At 34.1% G+C, this 27171-nt stretch overlaps 6 protein-coding genes across 7 annotated transcripts in view; 3 read left to right on the forward strand and 3 right to left on the reverse strand.

Annotated features, from left to right (window-relative positions):
- Positions 1 to 1904: 1904 nt before the first annotated feature.
- Positions 1905 to 7910, forward strand: LOC106326907. Of its 2 annotated transcripts, none has more exons than XM_013764865.1 (10): positions 1905 to 2062; positions 2614 to 2678; positions 2769 to 2999; positions 3090 to 4834; positions 4917 to 5017; positions 5172 to 6725; positions 6805 to 6853; positions 6935 to 7176; positions 7258 to 7362; positions 7471 to 7910. In XM_013764865.1, the coding sequence occupies exons 3-10, from the start codon at positions 2807 to 2809 to the stop codon at positions 7679 to 7681; spliced, it is 4200 nt and encodes a 1399-aa protein (XP_013620319.1). In that variant the 5' UTR covers positions 1905 to 2062; positions 2614 to 2678; positions 2769 to 2806; the 3' UTR covers positions 7682 to 7910. The 2 variants fall into 2 exon arrangements, with proteins under 2 accessions (XP_013620319.1, XP_013620318.1); XM_013764864.1 differs by having other exon boundaries at positions 1906 to 2062; positions 2776 to 2999.
- Positions 7911 to 7928: 18 nt separating this feature from the next.
- LOC106326908 lies at positions 7929 to 9742 on the reverse strand. The gene is made up of 8 exons (XM_013764866.1): positions 9375 to 9742; positions 9195 to 9279; positions 9068 to 9109; positions 8819 to 8984; positions 8692 to 8744; positions 8379 to 8588; positions 8259 to 8305; positions 7929 to 8177 (listed from the first exon to the last, which is right to left on the reverse strand). The coding sequence occupies exons 1-8, from the start codon at positions 9635 to 9637 to the stop codon at positions 8126 to 8128; spliced, it is 918 nt and encodes a 305-aa protein (XP_013620320.1). The 5' UTR covers positions 9638 to 9742; the 3' UTR covers positions 7929 to 8125.
- Positions 9743 to 10460: 718 nt separating this feature from the next.
- Positions 10461 to 11689, forward strand: LOC106324820 (protein Asterix). The gene is made up of 3 exons (XM_013762807.1): positions 10461 to 10714; positions 11176 to 11276; positions 11450 to 11689. The coding sequence occupies exons 1-3, from the start codon at positions 10556 to 10558 to the stop codon at positions 11514 to 11516; spliced, it is 327 nt and encodes a 108-aa protein (XP_013618261.1). The 5' UTR covers positions 10461 to 10555; the 3' UTR covers positions 11517 to 11689.
- A 304-nt stretch (positions 11690 to 11993) lies between these two features.
- On the reverse strand, positions 11994 to 12774 carry LOC106324821 (mitochondrial import receptor subunit TOM5 homolog). Its single transcript, XM_013762808.1, has 2 exons — positions 12628 to 12774; positions 11994 to 12231 (listed from the first exon to the last, which is right to left on the reverse strand). The coding sequence occupies exons 1-2, from the start codon at positions 12712 to 12714 to the stop codon at positions 12154 to 12156; spliced, it is 165 nt and encodes a 54-aa protein (XP_013618262.1). The 5' UTR covers positions 12715 to 12774; the 3' UTR covers positions 11994 to 12153.
- Positions 12775 to 14751: 1977 nt separating this feature from the next.
- LOC106324709 (syntaxin-132-like) lies at positions 14752 to 17436 on the forward strand. Its single transcript, XM_013762677.1, has 13 exons — positions 14752 to 14943; positions 15200 to 15298; positions 15379 to 15435; positions 15527 to 15575; positions 15818 to 15906; positions 15988 to 16061; positions 16150 to 16192; positions 16285 to 16345; positions 16437 to 16462; positions 16552 to 16629; positions 16702 to 16782; positions 16892 to 16957; positions 17044 to 17436. Exons 1-13 carry the CDS (start codon positions 14926 to 14928, stop codon positions 17212 to 17214), a joined length of 912 nt encoding a protein of 303 aa, XP_013618131.1. The 5' UTR covers positions 14752 to 14925; the 3' UTR covers positions 17215 to 17436.
- Positions 17437 to 17947: 511 nt separating this feature from the next.
- Positions 17948 to 27171, reverse strand: part of LOC106323149 — a 25739-nt gene continuing 16515 nt past the window's right edge. Inside the window, exons 2-3 of the mRNA XM_013761310.1 lie at positions 18202 to 18390; positions 17948 to 18103 (exon numbers count right to left, since the gene is read on the reverse strand). Coding sequence (XP_013616764.1) covers positions 17948 to 18103; positions 18202 to 18390 — 345 coding nt within the window. The remainder of the gene's footprint in view (positions 18104 to 18201; positions 18391 to 27171) is intronic.

Below are 27171 nucleotides of genomic sequence, written 5' to 3' on the forward strand. Positions count from 1 at the left end.
GATAGTTTTAGGCCAACTCTCCGATGGAACATCGAAACACAAAACTTGATCTAAGTTCATCTCTGATGAAATACTAAAAATTATACTATTTCACCAAATTTAGTCTAGAGTAAATAGTATTATACCAAATTAATATAGCTTAATTATTATTTTTTAATTTGTTCAAATTTGTAACTAAAGATAAATATATTGTATTATTTGTATTTTTAATTAGTTTTACAAATTAACTGTTTTATTTTATTTTCAAGTAAAAAATCACTAAATGGTAATATTTTATATTATTAGAAATAAAATATCATATAACTTTATACTTTACTTTTAATACTATAAATTTATAATTAGTATTTTATAAAATATAAAAATTAATAACATAGGCTGGATAAGATTAAAATGCATAACTAATTTGAAATAAAAAGTCAAAACCTAAAATAAATATATTATTTTGTTATGTACTTTTTATAAATAATAGTTTGTAATTTTTAATATCTATATACATTAAATACATAAAAGTATAAATAAAAATAAAATTATTAAAACTAAAAAACATCAAATAATATATAATATTACTTTTGGTGTGATGTCATAGTTGGAAATGACAAAAAAATGACACCAAAACACCAAATTTTGGTGTAATTTCTATATACCAAATTTTGTGTCTTGGTTGGAGATGCCTTTAGAGTAATATTTTACTCCACGTTTAAAATTAAACTAACTTTAGCCGGAGTAGTTACTGTGCAGATGAAGAAAAAAAACACATTATCATTTACTATATACTCTTCGGAATGATAGACTTTTTAGTTAATTCACACATATTTAAAAAACACATTAAACTATTATAATAAATATATCGTTTTTTTCAATTTTCAATAAATTTTAACCAATTGTAATCCAGTAAAGTCAATTATTTTCTTGAAATTTACGAATTTTTTTCATAGAAAACACAAAAAGTACATTTTTGTGAAACAATTTTTTATTCTAAAAAGTCTACCATTAAAAAACGAATGGACTATTTAATTAGCATAACTAATGTTATTCTAGACTCTTTTTCCTTTTTACTATTTCACCTTTTTTTTTTAAACTCGTCTGTTTTCCTCCTTTTCATTTATTTTAATTTATTCTCTTATTTACCAATTAGACTGGATTGTATTATTAAAGTAAACTTTTACTCTGAAATATGTGGGATACATTTTTTCACTTTTACTCTATTTACTATTTAAATGGGAGAAAACATAGACTTCTGTTTACCCTCTATTTTGCTAGAATAAAGTATATATTTTTTTAATATTTATTGTTTTCCACCAATTTGTTTCCACTCATTTCCATTTTTCGGTTACTCTAGTTTACTCAAAAATTACCAAATCAAACTCCTTAATTATATGTAAACAATCTAGTGCTACACGTAAAATGTTTCTATTGAATATGTATTTTTTTCGTATCATATGTTTCCACCTTAATTTTGTGAAAAAATATAAAATTTCCTAAAAATCTTACGATGGTAAAAAAATTTATTGCGGCTTATAAGATAAATTGGTAAAAAAATACCTGAAGTTGGTATCTCCACTATTAAAATTTTTATGTCCTTAAGATAGAAGTTAATGTTTGAATTTCAGCAGCTGGTGATTTAGCTAGTAGTTCTTTTTTTTTTTGCCTTAAAAAAATATGGGTTTCAATTCAAAATTTTTGCAATAAAAAAACAAAATAGATTGGTAAAAGTCTAAACAAAAATCACTCAAGAAAGTCTTTGTGAAATGATGTATTTTGGTTTACAAATGGTCCGTCACTGGCCCACAAGTACATCAACTCCGTAACCTTCCGTCTCCGTAAGAGACTTTCAGTAAAATGCGAGCCGTCTGCTTTGGACCCGAGCCTGAAACTCGCTTCCGAACCCGAACCTCAGTCGTTGATCCTGCCCCCGCCGTTGAAAAAAAAAAAATTGCGATCACTTTATCTCTCCCTCTCTCTCTCTCTCTCCGTTAATTCTCGAGCTCGGAAACCCTAACGCACTCTTTCGAAATTGCTGCTGGGAGGAAGAAAGGCTTTCCCTTTTGTTGTAGATACAAGTGTAAGTTCGAATCTTTCTCTCTTTCCCCTTTTTCAGAAACCCTAAACTTTTTAGTATGTGAGATTGATTTATAATACTCAATTATTGAAGTGTCTCGGTAGGAATTCAAGCATTGATGAGGTTTAATTCTTGGTTAGTGTAATGTTTGATGCTTCGATTTGATTTCGATCTCGAGTGGATTCGCCAGATTTTAAAGCAATTCTGTAAAAAAAAAAATTCTGATTTTGAGCTGTTAATAAAGGATTGAGCTTTAGTTGGTTTTGGTTTAAAGATCTTGAATGACATTTAGTATCAAATGTGGTCTCAAGTTTGCTGGATTAGGAGTACATTGAGTGTGTTTATAGTTTTCGGAATCTCATTGGAGCTTAAGTGGTCCCTAGACTCAGGCCTTCGTTGTAACCTGAGGGCGTTGAACAAATGCTTTGGTTATGTAGTGAATCAGAGTTGAGGATTATGCTCTGTGGTCTTGACTTGACGGGCAGTTTTTGTTGTTGTTGTTGTGTGTGTGTTAAACTTCAAATAAGTAGTAACTGTTTTGTTTGTTTTAACAGGAAATATTGAGAGTATTCCGAAGACGTTAGTTGAAGGCAGCTCATGAATTCTGGAGGGGATAGAGGTGTTGAACATGTTCCTCTATTTAAATTCAAACTTTAAAATGAAAGGAGACCACAATCTTCTTGAACTTTGTTCTGTTTTTCTATTCGAGGTTCCAGATATAAAGAATAATTCTTAGGAGCTGAATCTATGTCTGGAAACGAATACGGAGAGAGGATCCACAATTTCTTTGGACAAGAAGGCCTATCTCAAGACCAGCATCAGTCTCAGGTGGTTGATGGAAGCTGGTCCGGTTTCAGTAACGGTTTAGTTGGAAACCAGAGGCATATAGACACATCCATTATTAACAATCTGGAGAGTTGTAACACACAACAACAACCTGGTATGCGTTTTGTCTCCTTATGACTAACTTGTAGCTTATTCTGTGGGATGTTGCTGGAGATTTTAAACGTTCCTTGCTTGCTTATTCCAGTTGATCCCGAGAGATGGCAATCTTCAAATTCACACCAGGGTTTGAATTTTACGCAGCAGCAGCAACCTATAAGGGCTGAGTACTCCAGAAGTCTATTGCAAGATAATCAGCAACTCACAAATGGTTACATGAATTGGATGGCAATGCAGAATGGGTCGAATGTTTCGGGAGTGGGTGTAGAATCTAGTAGGGATAACTTATCAGCGAAAGGGTTTACTTCCGACATTCAGAAAACTCCTATGAGGTTTGAGATGGGAGGAGAATCTCCGGTTAATTATGATTTCTTTGGTGGTCAACAGCAATTAAACAGCCAGCCGCCTGGCATGCTCCAGCCGTTTCCAAGGCAGCAAATGACGTTCAACGATATGCAACTACTAAAGCAGCAAGTTATGGTTAAGCAAATTCACGAGTATCAACTTCAACAACAGCTTAATAAGAAACAGCTGGAGGCCAGGCAGCTCAACTCTTTGAATTCAAATGCAGTAAATGGAAATCGCTCAAGTGATAATCAATCACACCTTTTGGTTAATGGGATCCCTCTTCAGGATGCGTCTAGTAATGGTTGGCAGCCTGATCTTGTGTCAGGAAATACACACTGGATGCACCCCGGCATTTCACCAGTTGTTCAAGGTTCATCCAGTGGGCTTGGCGCTGAGCACGGACAGGCGAACTTACAGTTTGAACCTTCCTTGTACAGCATGCCTCTTGGTGGGGCAAATGCACCTCAAAATTCCTTCTCTTCCGTTCAGATGAACAGGTTATCTTCGGAGCATGGTTCCACTCTCACCAATCAGCCTGATAGTTTTATGCTACCTAGATCCACATACCAGGAGAGAGCGATGTTCTTGAATACTTCAGCTCCAGGTTCAAATGATAGCCCAAATTTTGAATGTTTCCAGCAAGATGGTCCATCCGAGAGAAACGTTTCAGCGCAGGAGAAACTCGATCAGATGAAGGGTTCTGGTCCACCAGAAAAATCATATATAAAAGCGCCTGGAAATGTTTCTGGGTCACAGAAGTCGACAGCCTTAGATCCAACAGAAGAAAAGATTTTGTTTGGTTCGGATGACAATTTGTGGGAAGCGTTTGGAAACGACACTGATATGAGCTTGACAGGAAACCTGGTGTCCAGTAGTTCTGACCTTAATGATGCATGCCCCTCTTTGAAAGGTGGGGGTTGGAGTGCTCTTATGCTATCTGCTGTAGCAGAAACATCCAGTAATGACGCAGGCTTTGGTAACAGGGTCCAGAATCTTGGCGTCAAGGCTTCAAATGCACTAAGTGAGAGACTCCACAATGATTCGGGCTCTATTCAAACGAATGAGGGGATTGGAGATAGATTTGGTATCTGGAAGGCTGCTTCTAATCCAAACTTAGTTGCTCCTCCTGTTGAACAGAAGAATCACTTCACCCAAAATCTACAAATGAAGGCAAACTATGGATTTGGCATTGCCACTGCGGAAAACAAGTCTACTGCTTCTAGGGATGTCCAGGAAAACCAACAGCATTCGGGTAATAACTCTGTGGAGAAAGCTACCCCTCAAGAGAATTATAGAGATGGCAGTCAGATTAGTCGCAAATTTCACTATCATCCCATGGGGAATATTGGCGTCACTAATGAGCCTTATCGTGAAAAAAAATCTCATTTGCCACCCGCATTGGACCGGGTGTCTGGAGGAAATCAAGGGTATTTTGGGCAGTCAAAGTCACTTGGCCAGCCACCTATGAACATGCAAATTGACAGGGTAAATTTTTTATCCGTTGGTTTTTGACGTTGTTCTAGTAATCTGAATCCCTCTGAACATTCTTTTGGCTTTATTATGGCAGGGACTTGTTTCACAAGGCATGGGTTTAGAAAATTCACCTAGTACATCTGCTTCAGCCGACAGAAGTGTTGATATGTGTAATCAAGTGCAGAGTGCGTCAAGGTACTTTTTCTTTGGGTGGAAAAGGTTTAGTCTGTCAACTAACTAACAGAGTTACCTAACTATGTCATCAACTCGCTGTTTTCACTTATTATCATTGAGTAAATCTTATTCCCTGTTTGCTTGCAATTGCCTTTCTGATTTTTTTCCTCCGCAGGCAGACAATGCTTGAGCTTCTTCACAAGGTGAACCAGCCGGAGGAGCGTTCTGTGGAAACAGATGCTTTCAAAATTCCTGAATCAACACCCTCTGCAGAAAATGGTGGTCAATTTAGGCATAGTCAGTCATCTGCTTCTCAGGGGTTTAGTTTACAGCTGGCTCCGCCGTCTCAACCAGCTCCCTCACCTGATAACGTGCAGTTTTCTATGAATTCTTTGCAGCCATTGAATTCACTTCATACTGCCCCTGAAAAAGGAGCAACAAATCAATCAAGGTTTGCTCCATGGGCATCTAGTCAATCTTTTCCACAGCAATCCACTTATCAAGGACCAGGAGAAAGCAACAATACCTCTGGTTTCCCATATTCCAAAGGGTATCACCAAAATCAACTGCTACCTGTTTCTACCCGACAGTTAACTCCTAACCATTTAGTCAGATCATCTTCTGAGGTGTCGACCCCTCAAGTGAAAGAAAGAGACCGAAGCAGTGACTATTCAGCACAAACACCTTCCCTGCTAAATCCAACGACCCACAAGAACAAAGGAGATTCAGCTGAAGGGTTTCCTATGCTGTCTGCTCCTCAGCCTCGGGTAGGATTCAGTTCGCCTCAGCAGAGTTCCTCTTCTGGTATGAGGTCTGACTCAGGAGCCGGTACTTCAGCACCGCAACATCGGTTTTGGAACCAGCCACCTAAGCCTCAGCCAGATATATTACGGCCGCATCCAGTTACCAATAGCCACGTAGAAGACATCTTCTCAAGGCAGGAGAAGAGAAATCAATTATCCTCTCAAAATGGAGGAGACATGTCATTAAGTGGAAGGGACATGGTGAATATGCATGAGTTGCAGGGTGAAGATATGGGTGCAAAACAAACAGCTGGTGTTGCTTCGATGTTCTCCAAAATGGGGCAGAGCAATCATCAAACCTTGGATCGCTCTCTTCCTTCTAACAACCGTCCAAAAGATGACGTGCGTCACAATGAGCATATGGCTGGAAGTGGGGAAGGTGACGCACCCAAGATGACTGTGAAGAGAGTCGAGGATAGTTCTGTTCATCTTCAAAAGGTAGCTTCCAAAGAGGTGCAACAGTCACCTTTAAGATCTGATGGTTTACTGAGAGATGGATTGAATCACAAGGAATCAGAGAACCACTCGCTACCTTTCGGCCAAACTGTTTCTCAGAGTTTCTCCAATAAGAATCATTCTGTCTCGGCTGGAGCAGATCATCAACAACAAATCAGTCCTCAGATGGCTCCATCCTGGTATAATCAATATGGAACTTTCACCCCCTTGAAGATGGGAGAAAAATCTTCTAATGTTGGGAGTTCGGCTGATGGCTCACATAATGTTCAATCTCCAAAGCAGTTTAATACACACCAAATGTCATGCTCCGCACCAGGAGCGGAGATTCCCTCATCTGAGTCATTGCCTCGTGGTGCAACTGACGAACTTATGAATGTTGTTAAACCAAAGAAGCGCAAAACCGCCACATCAGAGCTTCTATCTTGGAATAAAGAAGTCATGCATGGTTCCCAGAGGCTTAAGACTCTCAGGTGTGTGGCTTATGAGCGCTAATATTGATTTTTAATCTTTCATATAGATTACCGTATTAATCTACTATACTCTTTACAGTGAGGCGGAGGTTGATTGGGCCAGAGCAACTAATCAATTTGCTGAAAAGGTGAGTTTCCTCATTACATACTTTCTCGCCTGTCTCGTTGTCCAATGTTGTTGAATAAGTTGGTGGCTTATGTTCGCTCAGGTGGAATATGGGAATTTACTTGAGGATGGCCCACGACTCAGATCAAAGAGAAGGCTTATATATACAACACAACTCATGCAACAACTATTTCGCCCGCCTCCTGCTAGGGTAATATCTTTGATTGCTAGCTCAAACTATGAGCTTGTTGCATATACTGCTGCAAGAGGTGCACTAGGAGATACATGTAGCTCCACTTTTACTGATAGGAACGAATGCCTTTTGCCCCAGAACAAATCAAACCCGTAAGGATATGTACTGTTATCCTTGAAATGCTGGAGAGTTTGAGGTTATGTATTGACACAAACTTATCCACTCTTGTGTAGGGTGTCTGAGAGAAGGAAAACTGAAACAACCAGTGACCAGTACATCTCCAAAGCTGCTGAAGATTTCATTAGCAGGTCACAGAAACTAGAAAATAACTTTGCAGGGTAAAAGACCATGCCTATCTCTCTCTAGTAATTGATTTTAGTTCTTAATGGGTACTCGTTATGGCGGCTTGATCTCGTGAACATCTGTTTTTTCTTTTTCTTTTGCAGACTACAGAACGGATCAACAATTGCTGACTTGATCGTGGAAGTCCAGGATCTAGAGAAGTTTGCAGTGATCAATCGTTTTGCGAAGTTCCACCCAACATCCTCATCTACAGACCGGAACGTGAGTTCACTTAGGTTAAACCCACAAAGATATGTTACTATAGCTCCAATGCCTCAGAATGTTCCAGACAGGGTACACTGTCTCTCTCTCTAACCATTGATGAATCCATCATATTATTCTGTTTTTGGCCAGTAGTTCCCATTCATATGTATGTCGTGCACCAAATGTTTGTATTTCTTGGGTGGGTATGAGTTAGTAGTTGGTCAGGATTCTGAGAACTGTGAAGGTCTCTATTGTTAAGAAGCCGGAGATTTCCTACTAGACATGAAGAATTAATGTATTCATGATCATATATGATTATTGCAAGTCAGAATATTTTGTATACTTAGTAAAGAAAAATTGCTCATAACAGAAAATCTCATAAGATTACAACCTATGGTTTCCAGTAAACAAAACATAGCAATATAATTTCAACAAAGCTAAGGTTCTAAAAATCTCTTCCTCTGTCTCTTAAGTCACTTAGAGCTCTGTAGAAGCAGTCATGCTTTAAAGTCAAAGAAACTTAACTAGACACGCTTAAGGAACAGCTTTCAAACTTTAGAAGGCGAGTCTAATTTCTTCCCCGACCATCGCTAATATCTCATCCATCCTGTAACAAAGTATGCAACACAGGCTCTCATCAGAAAGAGTAGAACTCGAGAATGACAGTGGTCAAACTGTGAATACTTACCTATGACTGTCAACGTTTATCTCTGCAAGCCAAGTTGTCAAGTAAATCTGCATAGCAAAAAAAAGATATTGTTAAGATAATTCTAACAGAAGATTTTTCCTGAAAACAAATCCCATATACCTGCAAAATCTCAGAGGTTGGCTGGTTGGTATGTGATACAGAAGAGATACCGAGATTATCTTCTCTCAGTCTGGGGAGAATTGGCGCATCTACTTCCATGGAGTATAAAGAACATTTGGAGAGATCATCAAACTCCCCATGGTAAAGCTCAGCTGACCAACTGAGCGGAACTTCACAGCTTAAAGAGACCAGTTCCATTACAAGTAATCTCTATTGATAAATGACGTTATGGCAGAAAACAAAATCAGAAGCTAATTAAGAGCCTAGAGATTATATACAGAATTGAGTAAGGAGGAGGAGAGTAAAACTTTACCTTTAGCATTACTTCTCGTTTGAACATCTCCACAAGCTCCTCGGCCATCGTCTCTGTGATCATATCAACATTGCAGAAAAAGGTGAATCAAGTAATCAGTAACTAGTTTTTGGTTTAGTGATCTTACCAAATGCAGAGACATTCAAAAAATTAAACACAGGGATGCCACCGCAATCTCCACCATCATCTGAATCTTCCTTAGAGCCAGAGAACTGTATAATCGAACCGCCACTCGGCTTCATATAACATCTCAGAGATCTACTCACATTCACCATCTCAACAACAACAGCCACCTGCATTTTACCAACCACATAATTATTTATACATTCCAAATTCACAAGAATATTAGATAGTCATGTGCAACACACACACTCACCATTTCCTTGTACGAAGATAGAAGCTTGATCCGACACGAACTCTGAACATACAAAGACTCAATATGTGAAGTAAAAAAACACAGAACAGAAAGACAAAAGAGTGTAGTAAAGTTGAAAACTTTTCACCTGTTGCTTAGACAGCTTCTTCAAAGTCTTCTCCTTGATACCAACCATGTCACTCAACGCACCAAACTTCATCGCTGGCACAAACCTATTACCATATGGAAACACAAAAGTGAGTAAAGCATTCATCTTTCTATATAATCACTCATCAAAATGAAATAAGAGTTTATTAGGTGTTCACACGTTTGGGATAGATAGGCATTGACGAGCGAAGTAGCGTGAGACTTTCCGCCGGAGCAAGCGGCGACCCACTGTTGCCGGAAAGTCGAGAGCTTTGACCACTGGTTCCTTAGATTCCGCTGAGCAGCTGGTCTCCATAGCCTCATCGATGACGATGACGATGATGATGATGTTAAACTCGCCGGAGATGGAGATGGAGAAGCTAGCGATCGCGAAGAAGACGCTGGAGATGGAGAAGCAGGAGGAGGAAACTGTGAGGTGCTCATCGTAAAGCAAATAAGAGAGACGAAACGAGCTTCCAAGTTGTGCGACGGTACGATGCCGGCGGCGTAAAGACGCCGGCGAGAGCTTATAGGCCTTATGAAGAAAAAAAAAACACTAAGGTTACAATTGTAATTGACTAACTGTAGATAAAGATTTTTAACTGGACTGCTTTAAATTTTACTGCTGGAAAATTAAAAGTTACTGCCATTAGGTCCGGGCATTTCGGGTATCGATTCGGTTCGGATATTTCGGGGTTTGGATAATTAGAAACCGGGCCAGCGGATCCATTTACTATTTGACATATTTTCGGTTTGGTTCGGTTTGGTTCTGTTCGGATAGTTTCGGATTCGGTTCGATTCAAATAGTAAAACTAGGAACCGTAAAATACCCGGAAAAAAATCGGTTCTCATTTGGATCCGATTCGGGTTCGGATAGTTTGGGTAGTTCAGATAATTCGGGTAAAATTTAGGTTATTTAGGATAAAATATCAAATAATTACGATGATTTAGATAAACTTTTTGGATATTTGATATTTTGGATAAAACTATCCGGACAGTTTCGGATACTTTCGGGTAATTCAGATACTTTATAATAATTTAGTTATCCTCAACTATTTTCAATAGATTTTTAAATTAAAAATATATATTTAATTATTTTATATGTATATATAATTAATATTTTTATATAGTCGGGTATTTCTTCGGTTTCTGGTTCGGTTATTTCAGACATAAAAATGTATGAACCGTCAGGTATTTGAGGGTATTGATCCGGTTTCGGTTTCGGATATTTCGGTCTTTGGTTCCGGTTATTTAATACTATGATCGAAGGTTATAACTGTAGTTACTGTGCTCGTAGTTATATGATCGGAGTAGCAATTAACGCAGTAGATCCACGGCAAGTTTTAGAGAGAGAGAGAGAAGATGTCTCACAGTCACGGGAACGCTTCGTCGGCGAACGATCCACGGCAGCCTTCGGCGGCGAAGCCTTACACTCCGCGACCTATTGCCCCGGAGGATCTCCCCGTTGACTACTCCGGATTCATCGCCGTTATCCTCGGCGTCTCTGGCGTTATGTTCAGAGTAAGTTTACACACTAGATCTCATATGATCCGGTTGTTTACGCTTCAGATTCGGTGAGCTAGCTCGTCGGTTCTTCGATTAATCAACAGCAATCTGTAGCTCGTTGGATCTTATAGTTTCGATTGAATCGATTTAGCTTAGTTTCCTCAGATTTGGCAGATTCTAACTACTCAGAGTGTGATTGGATCATGTTATTAGACTTAGAGATAAGATTAGATCTCCTTTTAAGATTTGAGCACAGTTCAAATGGATGAGAGATGAGTTGTGAGTGGATCTTATAGTTTCGATTGAATTGATTTAGCTTAGTTTCCTCAGATTTGGACGATTCTAACTACTCAGAGTGTGATTGGATCATGTTATTAGACTTAGAGATAAGATTAGATCTCCTTTTAAGATTTGAGCACAGTTCAAATGGATGAGAGAGATTAGTTGTTTATTTTTGTTGTTGTTGTGTGTTTCAGTACAAGATCTGCTCGTGGCTTGCGCTTATATTCTGTGCTCAGTCGCTGGCCAATATGAGGAACTTGGAGACTGATTTGAAGCAGATCTCCATGGCTATGATGTATGTTTCACATTCTCACTCTTGTCATTTTCATTAGTTAGAGAAGTTTATACCACTTTCTGTTCAAATCCCGAGACTGTTTATACAATACATACTCCTCATAATATGAGTGAGCCATGGTGTTTGTTGGTTGTTTGTTGAGGTTGACTCGAGTTTTCTTGTATTTGAAACAGGTTTGCTATAATGGGATTGGTCACAAACTACTTGGGGCCTAATAGACCCGCCGCGACCAAGAAATAATTCGTGAACTAGTCTTGCTTTCTTTATATTATAGCATCTTTTGTCAAACCTTGTTTTGGTTCTTGTTTCCGCATCCTTAATATTCGAAGGTTCTCATTTCAGACACACAGAAATTGAATTCCAACTTTTATGTTTTATAGCCACTATTTATGATATGAAAAGTTGAATGATGATGTCAGACTCTGCTTGCAGAGGCGAGGCGAACTCATTCAGGTAATGAAACTATGAAGCATAAGCTCGAATGCTGTTACTGAGCTCAGCTTCTGGGTAAGTATGAATAATTACAAACATGGCTCATTCTACACAGCACTGAACGACTTGAGGGATGGAGAGAGAATCGTTGTTTACAGTATTTGTCATAATGCATACAAAGATGTATATTAGTTAGGTGTATGTAGACAACATTTTTATAACTAACATATTGGTTAGGTCCAAGATTACAGCTAATCGCGGTCGTAATTTAGAACTAACTGCAAATGAAAAAAATATTTTTCTTTAAGCAAATCTTGAACTGAGACGTATCTGTATCACAATGGTGGAATCATAAACCAAACCATCAAACTCTATGGAGAGAGCAGACACTTCAGAAAATACAAAAATAGAAAAAAACGATGAAATGTTCTCCTCCCAGGTTTGTTCAGACAGCCATGAGATCACCAAAGCCACGCATGAGGAAGATTCCTCCTGCAAACACCCCAAGTGCTCTCACAAGCTTCTGCACCCAACAAGTAGACATTAGATTTTTTTTATGTAAACAACAAAGTCAAGCATCACAAAAGAACGAGATATTCATATAGTTCAAGGCATAGACTTGTGATTTGACAAAATCTATAAATCTCTGAGAAACCAAACATTCCCAAATTCGGATTCAGACAATAGCTCAAGAAGACATCATGAAACTTACAAATAAAAGCTATAAACAAAGCGAATCAAAGTATACGAACTCAATTAAGGATAAACTTTAAACCATGAAATTCACAATAGCTGCAATACCCAACAACATTCAATCGAAGGAATATAGAATTACAAGAGAATCAACTTCGTAGCTCAACTCAGAACCAAACGAAACATAGACAGACGCATAGAGAGAGAAAAAAGCAAGAGACTTTACCATGTTAGCTGCCCACTTCTGCTCATTGTGGACCTCAGAGTGCCACAGAGCTTTCAGCTGGTCCATTGAGATAACACTCTTCACCATCGTCCCCTGCTCAAAAATCGCAACTTTGATCGTCTAGTTGCCGGAACCTACTTCAAAGCATCTACGACACGAACCCTAACTAACAATAAGTTAAATAACTCTCTTTGCGACATTTTGGGCCTATTTTAAAATAATTTAGCCCGCTAAGAGGCCCACGAAGTCTCTTCGTCTCTCTCAGGTCCGAACCAAGCCGGTTAAATCCCGGTTTAGACTCAGAATCTTCATAATTACTGAGCCCGCTAAGAGGCCCACGAAATCTCTTCGTCTCTCTCATGTCCGAACCAAACCGGTTAAATCCCGGTTTACGCTAAACCAATCAAGCATTTTAGAATCGAAACTAATCAGAACCGGCAAGCTAAGCTCTCCATCTCTCTCTCTCAACCATCATCAATGGTGAAATCAGAGGCTACGAGTAACAATCAGCTGACGAATGTCGATTTCTCTGTTGGCAAGAGGTTTTTTTTTTTTTTGGTAAAATGTAAATATTTATACCATTTTTGAATTTTATCACATTGTTGCGAACAACTTATTAGACAGAGAAATAAAAGAAACAACACAGTGACTATGTGAGAGATTTGCTTGATTATGTGATCATATCAAAATTTTTTGAGGTTTATGTTTGTGTAGATTCCTGTGATTAATGTAGAATGAGCTAGATTATGGTCTAGGCTTGGACCTGACCTTGTGGGGGTTTATAGATCATCTGGTTTCGTAATGGCTAAATGCATCATTGGCTTCTCGTTCTCGTGTGAGGTTTGTTGTACGCTTTTCATTAACTTCTTTTCCTAGTGACTGTATGAGGTTTGTTGTACACTTATCTCCTTGCGGTCTAAAGATTCTCCCTGGTTTGTTTGTTTATTTAATATAGATTCTTAGTAGGTTTATCTACTACAAGACAGTCTTTTCTTTCCTTCACAACAACCAAATTGTTGTTCAGTCATATTCTCTATGTTTACGTTCTATGATGAACTCATGTTGAGCTTTTTTCTTTCTCTTTTGTCTATGGCACACGCATATTATTAGATACCATGCCTGGTAAATTTTGAAACATTTAACCTTTTTTACTTTGCTTCTTTTTTGCAACAACAACTAAATAGTATCTTGGATTGTTTTCTTAGACATGCTGCTTACAAAGTTACAATACCTTTTTTCTGCAGAAATTTTAGTACTAAGAGAATATATGATATAAAAACTGGATATAAAATGGTCCATATGTGATACTATAAACTTTACTTTCGTCACCGGCTTGCTTCAAGCCTTTTCAAACTTATTAGAGGAACAAAATACTAATAAAAAATCTAAGTTACACTTTGTTTCATTTTCACATAACTGACCACTTAGCTTATTCATGCAAACTCTTCTTCTTTCTCTTCCTTTATCCCCAACCTATCTCGTCCTTCCTGTTATTGCTGCTAACTTTTCTTCTTCTCAAAGCATTTAAAATTCAAATATCAAAATCAAATTCAGAACAGTTTTTACAACATATATAATCAAAATCAAATTTTACAATAACTACTTTTAAGTTGTAACTTTCTACTCTCTGTCCCTACAGTTTTTGAAAAGAACTGTGTCCTTATATTTTGTAGCTGAAAAACCAGTAATACAATAATATGCATACAGCCACATTGTCCTATTAATGTATGTTCATTCTGATTTTAGTAAAAGAGATCGGGAGTTGACAAAAGAAAAAGTAAGAGATCGGGAAAAAGAAAGAAGCATGCTGGACAATTTGTTTATGATAGGATGTAATTGACCAACGAATAATTAATTAGAAAAAGACAGCAATTAATCAACATTAAATAAACAGCAAAGAATATGTTTTGTTTAACAGAATTTTTTTCAGGCAAGTCACCTATCAGAGTTGTCTTGTCTTTAGCTGGGACATGGACGGCATGTCGGAAACATCCGTCTTTTCCCACCAAACCGAACCGGTTAAAGTCACGGTTCCCGTTTACCAGATTTAAAAACCGCTCGTAAATGTATTCAATCCCCGGTTTAATTCCGGTTATTAATACATCAACCGATCAATTTGGAAAAAAAGGAAATTAAAATCCCTAAGATTATTACATTACTTACTACTAATCTCCTCACATTGAGCCAGATCCGTCTCTCCTCTCTCGATTATTGTCTCACTAAGTCCCTCGAAGATCGCCTTAGCATAATCGAAGTCGTGTTCTCCTTCGTTCTTGGTGTAAACCTTAAACCAACACGATGAACGATCTTCTTAAGGTGAGAACGAACTTCAACACTTGTAGGGTTTTGTTGAGTTTGAATTGGGGCTGTTGATTATCTAATTTAGGATGCTGGTTTTTTTTTTCAAAATTAAGACACTTTCTTATGTTCTGCAATTGAAATTGACCATGTAATGAACTATAACGTAATGTTCCTATCTGATTATTTAATCTAAAGCTCAAGTCTTTTCTGCTTTTTTTCTCGTGTGAGAGTTTCAATGCTAGTTGAATTTTTTTTTTTTTAAATCTTGTAGGGTTCGTTTGAGCTTCCACGGGGTGAATCTTCTAGACAAAGTGATGTCGAGCTAGGTGAGCAAGGAGGTGATCAAGGCTTAGAAGAGTTCTTCAAAAAGGTATTTACTCAAGTGATATACATTTACTCTAAACCAACTTACTCTGCCTAAGCGTTTTGCTCTTTTTTTTGTCTGCTTAGGTTCAAGACATTGACAAACAATATGAAAAGCTTAATAAGCTTCTCAAGAAACTTCAGGTATATTATTATATAAACCAATTACATAGTAATTAATGCTTGTTTGCTTTCCTTTATCAAAGATTTGTGATTCTGTTGCATTACCCTATAGGCTGCACATGAGGAGTCCAAGGCTGTGACCAAAGCTCCTGCCATGAAGGGTATAAGCTTGTCTCTTTTGTATATCTTTTGTTCGTTCATCTTCTTCCTGAATTAATTATTGGTATGTTTTGGGATTTAGTGATATAATGAACTTTAGCTTAAGCATGTGCTCCACTGGAACTATGAATCAAGCATTAGATGATCTTAACTTAGATGAACTTCAAGCAGCCATGCTTTTTTGTTTTATTTGACGACTTGATACTTTAGTGTTAATGGTTTGCCATCCATATGTGATGAACAGCGATAAAGAAGAAAATGGAAAAGGACGTTGATGAAGTCGGAAGTATAGCTCGTTTCATAAAAGGGAAACTCGAGGAGCTAGACAGAGAGGTAGTAGAGTCACTGCCTCTTTAGTCTTTTATCATTCTAACTTTGCAGTTGTTCATTTTTGTCTTTATTCAAATGTTGTAGAACTTGGCAAATAGACAAAAACCTGGGTGTGGGAAAGGATCTGGTGTGGATCGATCAAGAACAGCGACCACACTGTGAGTATTCTTGTTGTTCATTAGTTTTTAATGTATGTTTTTTTTTCTCGTTGGTATGACCTTTATGATCATTTGTCCTGTGCAACAGTTCCTTAAAGAAGAAGTTTAAAGACAAGATGGCTGAGTTTCAGGTGAGTTATGAAGAGAGAAAAAAAAAAATAACTTTTTCAAGATTATATTTAAAACTGTTACTTCCTCAAATTAATATTGTGGCTTGTTATAGGTTCTAAGAGAGAACATCCAACAAGAGTATCGAGAGGTTGTTGACAGGCGTATTTTTACAGGTCTGTATGCTGTTGATGTTATAAGATTTTGCTTATTTAATCCTTTTTACTTCTCCTTATTGTTTTCTCTGTGTGTGTTTCCTTGCATTAGTAACTGGACAGCGAGCGGATGAAGATGTAAGTAAACTATAGTCTGAGTTTTATTATGGTCTTCAGAAGTTTAAACAAAAAAAAACTCACTTCTTTGCTGTTTCTTGATATTCCAGACAATTGATGAGTTGATTGAAACTGGAAACAGCGAACAGATCTTCCAGAAAGCGATTCAGGAGCAAGGAAGAGGACAGGTCTGATCCTTCTTTTTCATGTTATAAACAATCCAAGATCTTGAACATGCAGTTTTCTCTCTCTCTCTTCAGGTAATGGACACCTTGGCGGAGATTCAAGAACGTCATGACGCTGTCCGAGACTTGGAAAAGAAACTTCTCGACTTACAACAAGTATGTTTTGACTTCATTATTCTCTTGCACTAAGATGAAACACCTTTGAGCTGAGTTTTGATGCAATCCATTAGTCAAATTAAAAGCATATTCCCTTTTGTTGTTGCAGATATTCATGGACATGGCAGTTTTGGTTGATGCGCAAGGAGAAATGCTTGACAACATAGAATCTCAGGTAAGTGAGTGAGTACTGAGTAGACACTCTTTAAACACGAAGGGCGTTGTAAATGGTAACTGATGATGAATAATATGTTGGTTTAGGTGTCAAATGCGGTAGATCACGTGCAATCAGGGAACACTGCTCTTGTAAGAGCGAAGAGCTTACAGAAGAGCTCAAGAAAGTGGATGTGTATCGCAATCATCATCCTGCTCATTGTTGTGGCAGTGATCGTTGTTGGCGTTCTCAAGCCTTGGCAAAACAAGAACGCTTAAGAGGAATACAAAGACTGTGAACGCTTAAGAGGAATACAAAGACTGTGTTAACAACAAGAAAAAAACATCATTACGTACGGCTTTTTATTGAATGAGTGTTTATGATGTGTGTGAAAGATTGTGTGTTTTTACCAAGATATGAGAAAATGTGAAATTCTATATTCTTTTTGTAATTGGAACAAACAAAACCAATTAACTCTATTACTTGTGCAATTTCATGAAGGAGAGGGTTAGGCCTGCAGGTTCGGTTTAATCGTTAGTTCGGTTTGGCATGAATTTATCAAATTAACCCAAAATAAAGTTCGTTATTCAGTTAGTTGAGTTTTTGAAAAATTTACCAAAATTATGATTTTGATTAGATTTTTTTTAAATTTCATTAAAAGTTTGAATAAAGTTGATTAATTTTGGTTAAATTCAATTAGTTCGGTTCAAAATTTGGTTAGTTCGGTTCAGATTTTGGTATGGTTTAGTTATAATTTTTTTTGGTTTAAGAAAACCAAAGTAACTAATTTCCGAACCGAAATCAATCTTTTAAAGAAAAACTACTGAGTCAAACCAAACTCCTAAAAAGAACTAATTGACAATTTCGGTTCCGTTCGGATAAAAATCCAAGGCCTAGAGAGAATTTTGGAGGCATGTTACTTTGTTAAATGAGAAACACATTCATGACTAGTAGAAACCATCTACATACATCTAAAAAACAGCTAACAGATATCCTAAAAGATGAGGATGATTAGTATTTAAAAGCTAGTGAATGTAAGTAGCCTCGAGCTTTAGCAGCCATGGCTAGAGACTCCACATCTTGTCTTTCCTTTGCGTTACTCACAGCTGCAACATAAGCTAGACTTGCGTTTTCCATTCTCCTCAGTTCGGTTTCATCTACATCATCCTAGTTTAAATGTAATTGCAACAACTTTAGATATGATATGACCGACAAAAGAAAAGGAAAAAAAAAGAGAAGATGATTGTTGTTGTATGTTGACTTACTAGATATGGAATATGGTCAAACTCATATGGGGTTGTTGCATCATAACCATCCCTGTCGAGTTTCTTTGATTCTGTTTCTGCCAGAGTTTCAAATACCTGTGTGAAGGAAGAGATTTCTCCTTGAAGAGAATCTAGCTGTTCTTGAAGCTCAGTTGCTCTTTTTCCTGTTGTCTTTGCTTCCCATTGAGTCTGCAAGTTTGATCAAGTGAAGACAGCGAAATGAAGCTGTTAACACATAGATTTTGAGAAAAAAAATTAAAAATATGAAAATAATGTTTTAATGCATAGTTGCATTCTTCACTAACATATGATGAATGTCAAAGAGGTTTGGAACCTTTGTTGTCTCCGTTTTTCAAGAGAATAACGATTTTATAGTGTTAGTCCACCAATTTAAGGAGTATTACGAAGTTTTACTAATTTAATTGATAAAAAATTAAAACGATGCTCATGTACCATGAAAGAGATTTTAATATACATTAATACAAATGTAGAATGTGCTTAGAAATTTTAAAACAACACTAAATATCATAGGCTTCAGTATATAGAACATTTACAGAAAAACTCAATATTTTCGTAGTTAACACATAGATTTTGAGAAAAAATAAAAAATATGAAAATATTGTTTTAGTGCATAGTTGCATCTTTCACTAACATATGATGAAGGTCAAAGAGGTTTGGAACATTTGTTGTCTTCGTTTCTCTAGAGAATAACAATTTTATAGTGGTTAGTCCACCAATTTAGAGAGTATTATGAAGTTTTACTATATTAATTGACCAAAAATTAAAATGATACTCATATACCATGAAAAAGAGTTTAATATACACTAATACAAATGTAGAATGTGTCTAAAAATTTTATAACAACACTAAAGATCATAGGCTTCAGTATATAGAGCATTTACAAAAAAATACAATATTTTCATAGGGGTAAACACATAAATTTTGAGAAAAATTCAAAACAATGAAGTACTGTTTTAATGTATAGTTGCATCCTTCACTAACATATGATGAAAGTCAAAGAGGTTTGGAACCTTTGTTGTCTCCGTTTTTCTATAGAATAGCGATTTTATAGTGGTTAGGTCACCAATTTAGAGAGGATTATGAAGATTTACTAAATTAATTGACAAAAAATTAAAACAATGTCCATGTACCATGAAAGAGAGTTTAATATACATTAATACAAATGTATAATGTGTTTAGAATTTTTTTATAAAAAACACTAAATATCACAGGCTTCAGTATATAGAACATTTACAAAAAACTTCAATATTTTCGTAGGGGTTATAACACATAGATTTTGAGAAAAATTGAAAAATATAAAAATACTGTTTTAATGCATAGTTGCATCTTTCACTAACATATGATGAATGTCAAAGAGGTTTGGAACTCTTTTTGTCTCCGATTTTCTAGAGAATAGTGATTTTATAGTGGTTAGTCCACTAATTTAGGGAGTATTATGAAGTTTTAATAAATTAATTGACGAAAATTTAAAATGATGTCCATGTACCATGAAAGAGAGTTTTATATACGTTAATACAAATTTAAAATGTGTTTAGAAATTTTAAAACAACACTAAAAATCATAGGCTTCTGTATATAGACCATTTACCAAAAAATTCAATATTTTTCTAGGGAGTTAACACATAGATTTTGATAAAAACTCAAAAATATGAAAATACTATTTTAATGCAAACTTGCATCATTCACTAAAATATGATGAATGTGAAAGAGGTTTGGAACCTTTGTTGTCTCCGTTTCTCTAGAGAATAACGATTTTGTAGTGGTTAGTGCACCAATTTAGGGAGTATTATAAAGTTTTACTAAATTAATTGACAAAAAATTTAAACGATGCCCATGTTCCATGAAAGAGAGTTTTATATACATTAATAAAAATTTAGAATGTGTTTAGGAATTTTAAAACAACACTAAAGATCATAGGCTTCTGTAAATAGAGCATTTACCAAAAAAATTAATATTTTCGTAGGGGTTGACACATAGATTTTGAGAAAAATTCAAAAAATATAAAAATAATGTTTTAATGCATAGTTGCATTCTTCACTAACATATGATGAAGGTCAAAGAGGTTTGGAACCTTTATTGTCTCCGATTTTCTAGAGAATAGCGATTTTATTGTGGTTAGTCCACTAATTTATGGAGTATTATGAAATTTTAATAAATTAATTGACGAAAATTTAAAACGATGCCCATGTACCATGAAAGAGAGTTTAATATATATTAATACAAATGTAGAATGTGTTTAGAAATTTTAAAACAACACTAAAGATCATAGGATTCAGTATATAGATCTTTTACGAAAAAATTCAATATTTTTGTAGGGGTTAACACATAGATTTTGAGAAAAATTCAAAAATATGAAAATAATTTTTAATGAATAGTTGCATCTTTCACTAACATATGATGAAGGAAAAGAGGTTTGAAACCTTTGTTGTCTCTGTTTTTCTACAGAAAAGCGATTTTATAGTGGTTAATCCACCAATTTAGGGAGTATTATGAAGTTTTACAAAACAAATTGACAAAAAATTAAAACGATGCCCATGTACCATGAAATTTTTTTTAATACACATTAATACAAAAGTACAATGTGTTTAGAAATTTTAAGACAACACTAAAGATCATAGGCTTCAGTATATAGATCATTTACCGAAAAATTCAATATTTTCGTAGGGGTTGTTAACACATAGATTTTGAGAAAAAATTAAAAAAATTGTTTTAAAACATAATTGCATTCTTCACTAACATATGATGAAGGTCAAAGAGGTTTAGATCTTTTTTGTCTCTGTTTCTCTAGAAAATAGTGATTTTATAGTTGCTAGTCCACCAATTTAGGGAGTATTATGAAATTTTAGTAAATTAATTGACAAAAAATTAAAATGATGCCCATGTTCTATGAAAGAGACTTTAATATACATTAATACAAATACAGAGTGTGTTTATTATTTTTAAAACAACACTAAAGATCATAGGCTTCAGTATATAGAGAATTTTCTGAAAAATTCAATATTTTCGTAAGGGTTAACACATAGATTTTGAGAAAAATTCAAATATATGAAAATTCTGTTTTAATGCATAGTTGCATCATTCACTAACATATTATGAAGGTCAAAGAGGTTTGGAACCTTTGCTGTTTCCGTTTTTCTAGAGAATAGCGATTTTAGAGTGATTAATCCACCAATTTATGGAGTATTATGAAGTTTTACTAAATTAATTGACAAAAATTTAAAACGATACTCATGTACCATGAAAAAGAGTTTAATATACATAAATACAAATGTAGAATGTGCTTTGAAATTTTAAAACAACACTAAAGATCATAGGCTTCAGTATATAGAGCATTTACCGAAAATTTTAATATTTTCGTAGGGTTAACAAATAGATTTTGAGAAAAATTAAAAAAAAATATGAAAATACTTTTTTAATGCATAGTTGCATCCTTCACTAACATATGATGAATGTGAAAGAGGATTGGAACCTTCGTTGCCTCTGTTTTTCTAGAGAATAACGATTTTATAGTGGTTACTCCACTAATTAAGGGAGTATGAAGTTTTACTAAATTAATTGACAACACTAAATATCATAGACTTCAGTATATAGAGCATTTACCAAAAAAATTTCATATTTTCGTAGGGGTCGTTAACACGTAGAGTTTGAGAAAAATTTAAAAATATGAAAATATTGTTTTAATGCATAGTTGTATCCTTCACAAACATATGATAAATGTCAAAGAGGTTTGGAACATTTGTTGTCTCCGTTTTTCTAGAGAATAGCGATTTTATAGTGGTTAATCCACCAATTTAAGGAGTATTACGAAGTTGTACTAAATTAATTGACAAAATTTAAAACGATGCTCATGTACCTTGAAAGAGAGTATAATATACATTAATACAAATGTAGAATGTGTTTAGAAATTTTAAAACAACACTAAAGATCATATGCTTCAGTATATAGAGTATTTACCGAAAAATTCTATATTTTCGTAGGGGTGGATAACACGTAAATTTTGAAAAAAAAAATCAAAAATATGAAAATAATGTTTAATACATAGTTGCATCTTTCACTAACATATGATAAAGGTCAACGAGGTTTAGAACATTTGTTGTCTCCGTTTTTCCGGAGAGTAGCGATTTTATAGTGGTTAGTCCAACAATTTAGGGAATATTATGAAGTTTTACTAAATTAACTGACAAAAAAAAACGATGTCTATGTACCGTGAAAGAGAGTTTAATATACATTAATACAAATGTATAATGTGTTAAGAAAATTTCAGACAACACTAAAGATCATAGGCTTCAGTATATAGAGCATTTACCGAAAAAATAAATATTTTTCATAGGGGTTAACACATAGATTTTCAGAAAAATTCAAAAATATGAAATTACTGTTTTAATGCATAGTTGAATCCTTCATTAACATATGATGAAGGTCAAAGAGATTTGGAACCTTTGAAGTCTCCGTTTTTCTAGAGAATAGCGATTTTATAGTGGTTAATCCACCAATTTAGGGCGTGTTATGGAGTTTTACTAAATTAATTGACAAAAATTTAAAACCATTCCCATGTACCATGAAAAAGAGTCTAATATACATTAATACAAATGTAGAATGTGTTCAGAAATTTTAAATAAACACTAAAGATCATAGGCTTCAGTATATAGAGTATTTACGGAAAATTCAATAATATGAAATTACTGTTTTAATGCATAGTTGCACCTTCACTAACATATTATGAAGGTCAAAGAGGTTTGGAACCTTTATTGTTTCCATTTTTGTAGAGAATAACGATTTTATAGTGCTTAATCCACCAATTTAGGGAGTATTATGAAGTTTTACTAAATTAATTGACAAAAATTTAGAACGATGCTCATGTACCATGAAAGAGAGTTTAATATACATTAATACAAATGTAGAATGTGTTTTGAAATTTTAAAACAACACTAAAGATCATAGGCTTCAGTATATAGAGCATTTACCGAAAAATGTAATATTTTTGTTGGGGGTTGTTAACACACAGATTTGGAGAAAAATTAAAAAAATATGAAAATACTGTTTTAATGCATAGTTGCATCCTTCACTAACATATGATAAAGTTCAAAGAGGATTGGAACCTTCGTTGTCTCCGTTTTTCTAGAGAATAACGATTTTATAGTGGTTAGTCTACTAATTTAGGGAGAATTATGAAGTTTTACTAAACTAATTGACAAAACATTAAAACGATGTCCATGTACCAGGGAAGAAAAAAAAAGTATAGTAGACATTAATACAAATGTAGAATGTGTTTAGAAATTTGAAAACAACTCTAAAGATCATAGGCTTCAGTATACAGAGTCTTTACCGAAAAAAAATCAATATTTTTGTAGGGGTTAACACAAAGATAGATTTTGAGAAAAATTGCAAAACATGAAAATTCTGTTTTAATGCATAGTTGCTTGCTTCACTAACATATGATGAAGGTCAAAGAGGTTTGGAACATTTGTTGTCTCCGTTTTTTCTTGAGAATAGCGATTTTATTGTGGTTAATCCCCCAATTTAGGGAGTATTATGAAGTTTTATTAAATTAATTGACAAAAAATTAAAACGATGTTCATGTACCTTGAAATAGAGTTTAATATCTATTAATACAAATGTAGAATGTGTTTTGAAATTTTAAAGCAACACTAAAAATATTAGGCTTCAGATATAGAGCATTTAACGAAAAATTCAATATTTTCGTAGGGTAACACACAGACTTTGAAAATTTTTAAAAATATGAAAATACTGTTTTAATGCATAGTTGCATCCTTCGCAAACATATGATAAAGGTCAGAGAGGTTTTGAACATTTTATGTCTCCGTTTTTCTAGAGAATAGCGATTTTGTAGTGGTTAAACCACCAATTTAGGGAGTATTATGAAGTTTTTCTAAATTAATTGACAAAAAATTAAAACGATGCATATGTACCAAGAAAGAGAGTTCAATACACATTAATACATATGTAGAATATATTTAGAAATTTTAAAACAACACTAAAGATCATAAGCTTCAGATATAGAGTATTTACCGAAAAATTCAATATTTTCGTAGGGGTTAACACATAGATTTTGAGAAAAAATGAGAAATATGAAATAACTGTTTTAATGCATAGTTTCTTCCTTCAGTAACATATGATGAAGGTCAAAGAGGTTGGAACATTTTTTGTTTCCGTTTTTCTAGAAAATAGCGATTTTATAGTGATTAATCCACCAATTTAGGGAGTATTATGAAGTTTTACTAAATTAATTGACAAAAATTTTAAATGATGCTCACGTACCTTGAAAGAGAGTTTAATATACTTTAATACAAATGTAGAATGTGTTTAGAAATTTTAAAACAACACTAAAGATCATAGGCTTCAGTATATAGAGCATTTACCGAAAATTCTATATTTTCGTGGAGCGGGGGGTTAACACATAGATTTTGAAAAAAAATAAAAAAAAATGAAAATACTGCTTTAATGCATAGTTTCATCGTTCACTAACATATAATGAAAGTCAAAGATGATTGGAATTTTTATTGTTTCCGTTTCTCTATAAAATAGCGATTTTATAGTTGTTAGTCGACCAATTTAGGGAATATTAAGAAGTTTTACTAAATTATTTGACAAAAAATAAAAATGATGCCCACTTACCATGAATTAGAGTTTAATATACATTAATACAAACGTAGAATGTGTTTAATAATTTTAAAACAACACCAATGATCATAGGCTTCGGTATATAGAGCTTTTACCGAAAAATTCAATATTTTCGTATGGGGGTTAACACATAGATTTTGAGAAAAATTCAAAAATATGAAATAACTGTTTTAATGCATAGTTTGATCTTTCACTAACATATGATGAATGCCAAAGAGGTTTGGAACCTTTGATGTTTCCGTTTTTCTAGAGAATAGCGATTTTATAGTGGTTAATCCACCAATTTAAGGAGTATTATGAAGTTTTACTAAATTAATTGTCAAAATTTTTAAACCATGCCCATGTACGATGAAAGATAGTTTAATATACATTAATACAAATGTAGAATGTGTTTAGAAATTTTAAAACAACACAAAAGATCATAGGCTTCGGTATATAGAGAATTTAACGAAATATTCTATATTTTCGTAGAGGTTACACATAGATTTTTAGAAAAATTAAAAAATATGAAAATTACTATTTTAGTGTATAGTTGTATCATTCAGTAACATATTATGAAGGACAAAGAGGTTTGGAACCTTTGTTGTTTCCGTTTTTTCTAGAGAATAGCGATTTTATAGTGGTTAGTCCACCAATTTAGGAAATATTATGAAGTTTTACTAAATTAATTGAAAAAAATTAAAACGATGCTCATGTACCAGGAAAGAGTGTTTAATTTACATTAATAAAAATATAGAATGTGTTGAGAAATTTTTAAACAACACTAAAAAACATAGGCTCCAGTATATAGAGCATTTACCGAAAAGTTTAATATTTTAGTAGGGGTTAACACATGGATTTTGAGAAAAATTCAAAAATATGAAAATACAGCTTTAATGCATAGTTGCATCATTCACTAACATAAGATGAAAGTCAAAGAGGATTAGAACCATTTTTGTCTCCGTTTTGGTAGAGAATAGCGATTTTATAGTGATTATTCCACAAATTTAGGGAGTATTATGAAGTTTTACTAAATTAATTGCTGTTTTAGTACATAGTTGCATCATTCACAAACATATGATAAAGGTCAAAGAAGTTTGAAATATTTGTTGTCTCCGTTTTTCTAGAGAGTAGCGATTTTATAGTGGTTAGTCGACCAATTTAGGTAATATTATGAAGTTTTACTAAATTAATTGACAAAAGAAATAAAATGATGCCTATATACCATGAAAAAGAGTTTAATATACATAAATAAAAATGTAGAATATGTTTAGAAATTTTAAAACAACACTAAATATCATAGGCTTCAGTATATAGAGCGTTTACCGAAAAAAATCAATATTTTCGTAGGGGTTAACACAAAAATTTTGAGAAAAATTCGAAAATATAAAAATTCTGTTTAAATGCATAGTTGCATCATTCACTAAAGTATTATGAAGGTCAAAGAGGTCTGGAACCTTTGTTGTCTGTTTTTCTAGAGAATAGCGATTTTATTGTGGTTAATCCCCCAATTTAGGGAGTATTATAAACTTTTACTAAATTAATTGACAAAAATTTAAAACCAAGCCCATGTACCATGAAAGAAAGTTTAATATAAATTAATAAAAATGTAGCATGTGTTTAAAAATTTTAAAACAACTCTAAATATCATAGGCTTCAGTATATAGAGCATTTACAGAAAAATTTAATATTTTCGTAGGGGTTAAGTTAACACATAGATTTTGAGAAAAATTCAAAAATATGAAATTATTGTTTTAATGCATAGTTGCATCCTTCACTAACATATTATGAAGGTCAAAGAGGTTTAGAACCTTTCTTGTTTTCGTTTTTCTAGAGAATAGCGATTTTATAGTGGTTAATCCACCAATTTAGGGAGTATTATGAAGTTTTACTAAATTAATTGAAAAAAAATTAAAACGATGCTCGTGTACCATGTAAGAGAGTTTAATATAAATTAATACAAATGTAGAATGTGTTTAGAAATTTTAAAACAACTCTAAAGATCATAGGCATCAGTATATAGAGCATTTACAGAAAAATTCAATATTTTCGTAGGGGTTAAGTTAAGTTAACACATAGATTTTGAGAAAATTTCAAAAATATAAAATTACTGTTTTAATGCACAGTTGCATCCTTCACTAACATATTATGAAGGTCAAAGAGGTTTGAAACCTTTTTTATTTCCGATTTTCTAGAGAATAACGATTTTATAGTGGTTAATCCACCAGTTTAGGGAGTATTATGAAGTTTTACTAAATTAATTGAAAAAAAATTAAAACGATGCTCGTGTACCATGTAAGAGAGTTTAATATAAATTAATACAAATGTA

This window comes from Brassica oleracea, chromosome C2 (genome assembly GCF_000695525.1).
Source record: "Brassica oleracea var. oleracea cultivar TO1000 chromosome C2, BOL, whole genome shotgun sequence".
In the NCBI taxonomy this organism is placed as follows: Eukaryota; Viridiplantae; Streptophyta; class Magnoliopsida; order Brassicales; family Brassicaceae; genus Brassica; species Brassica oleracea.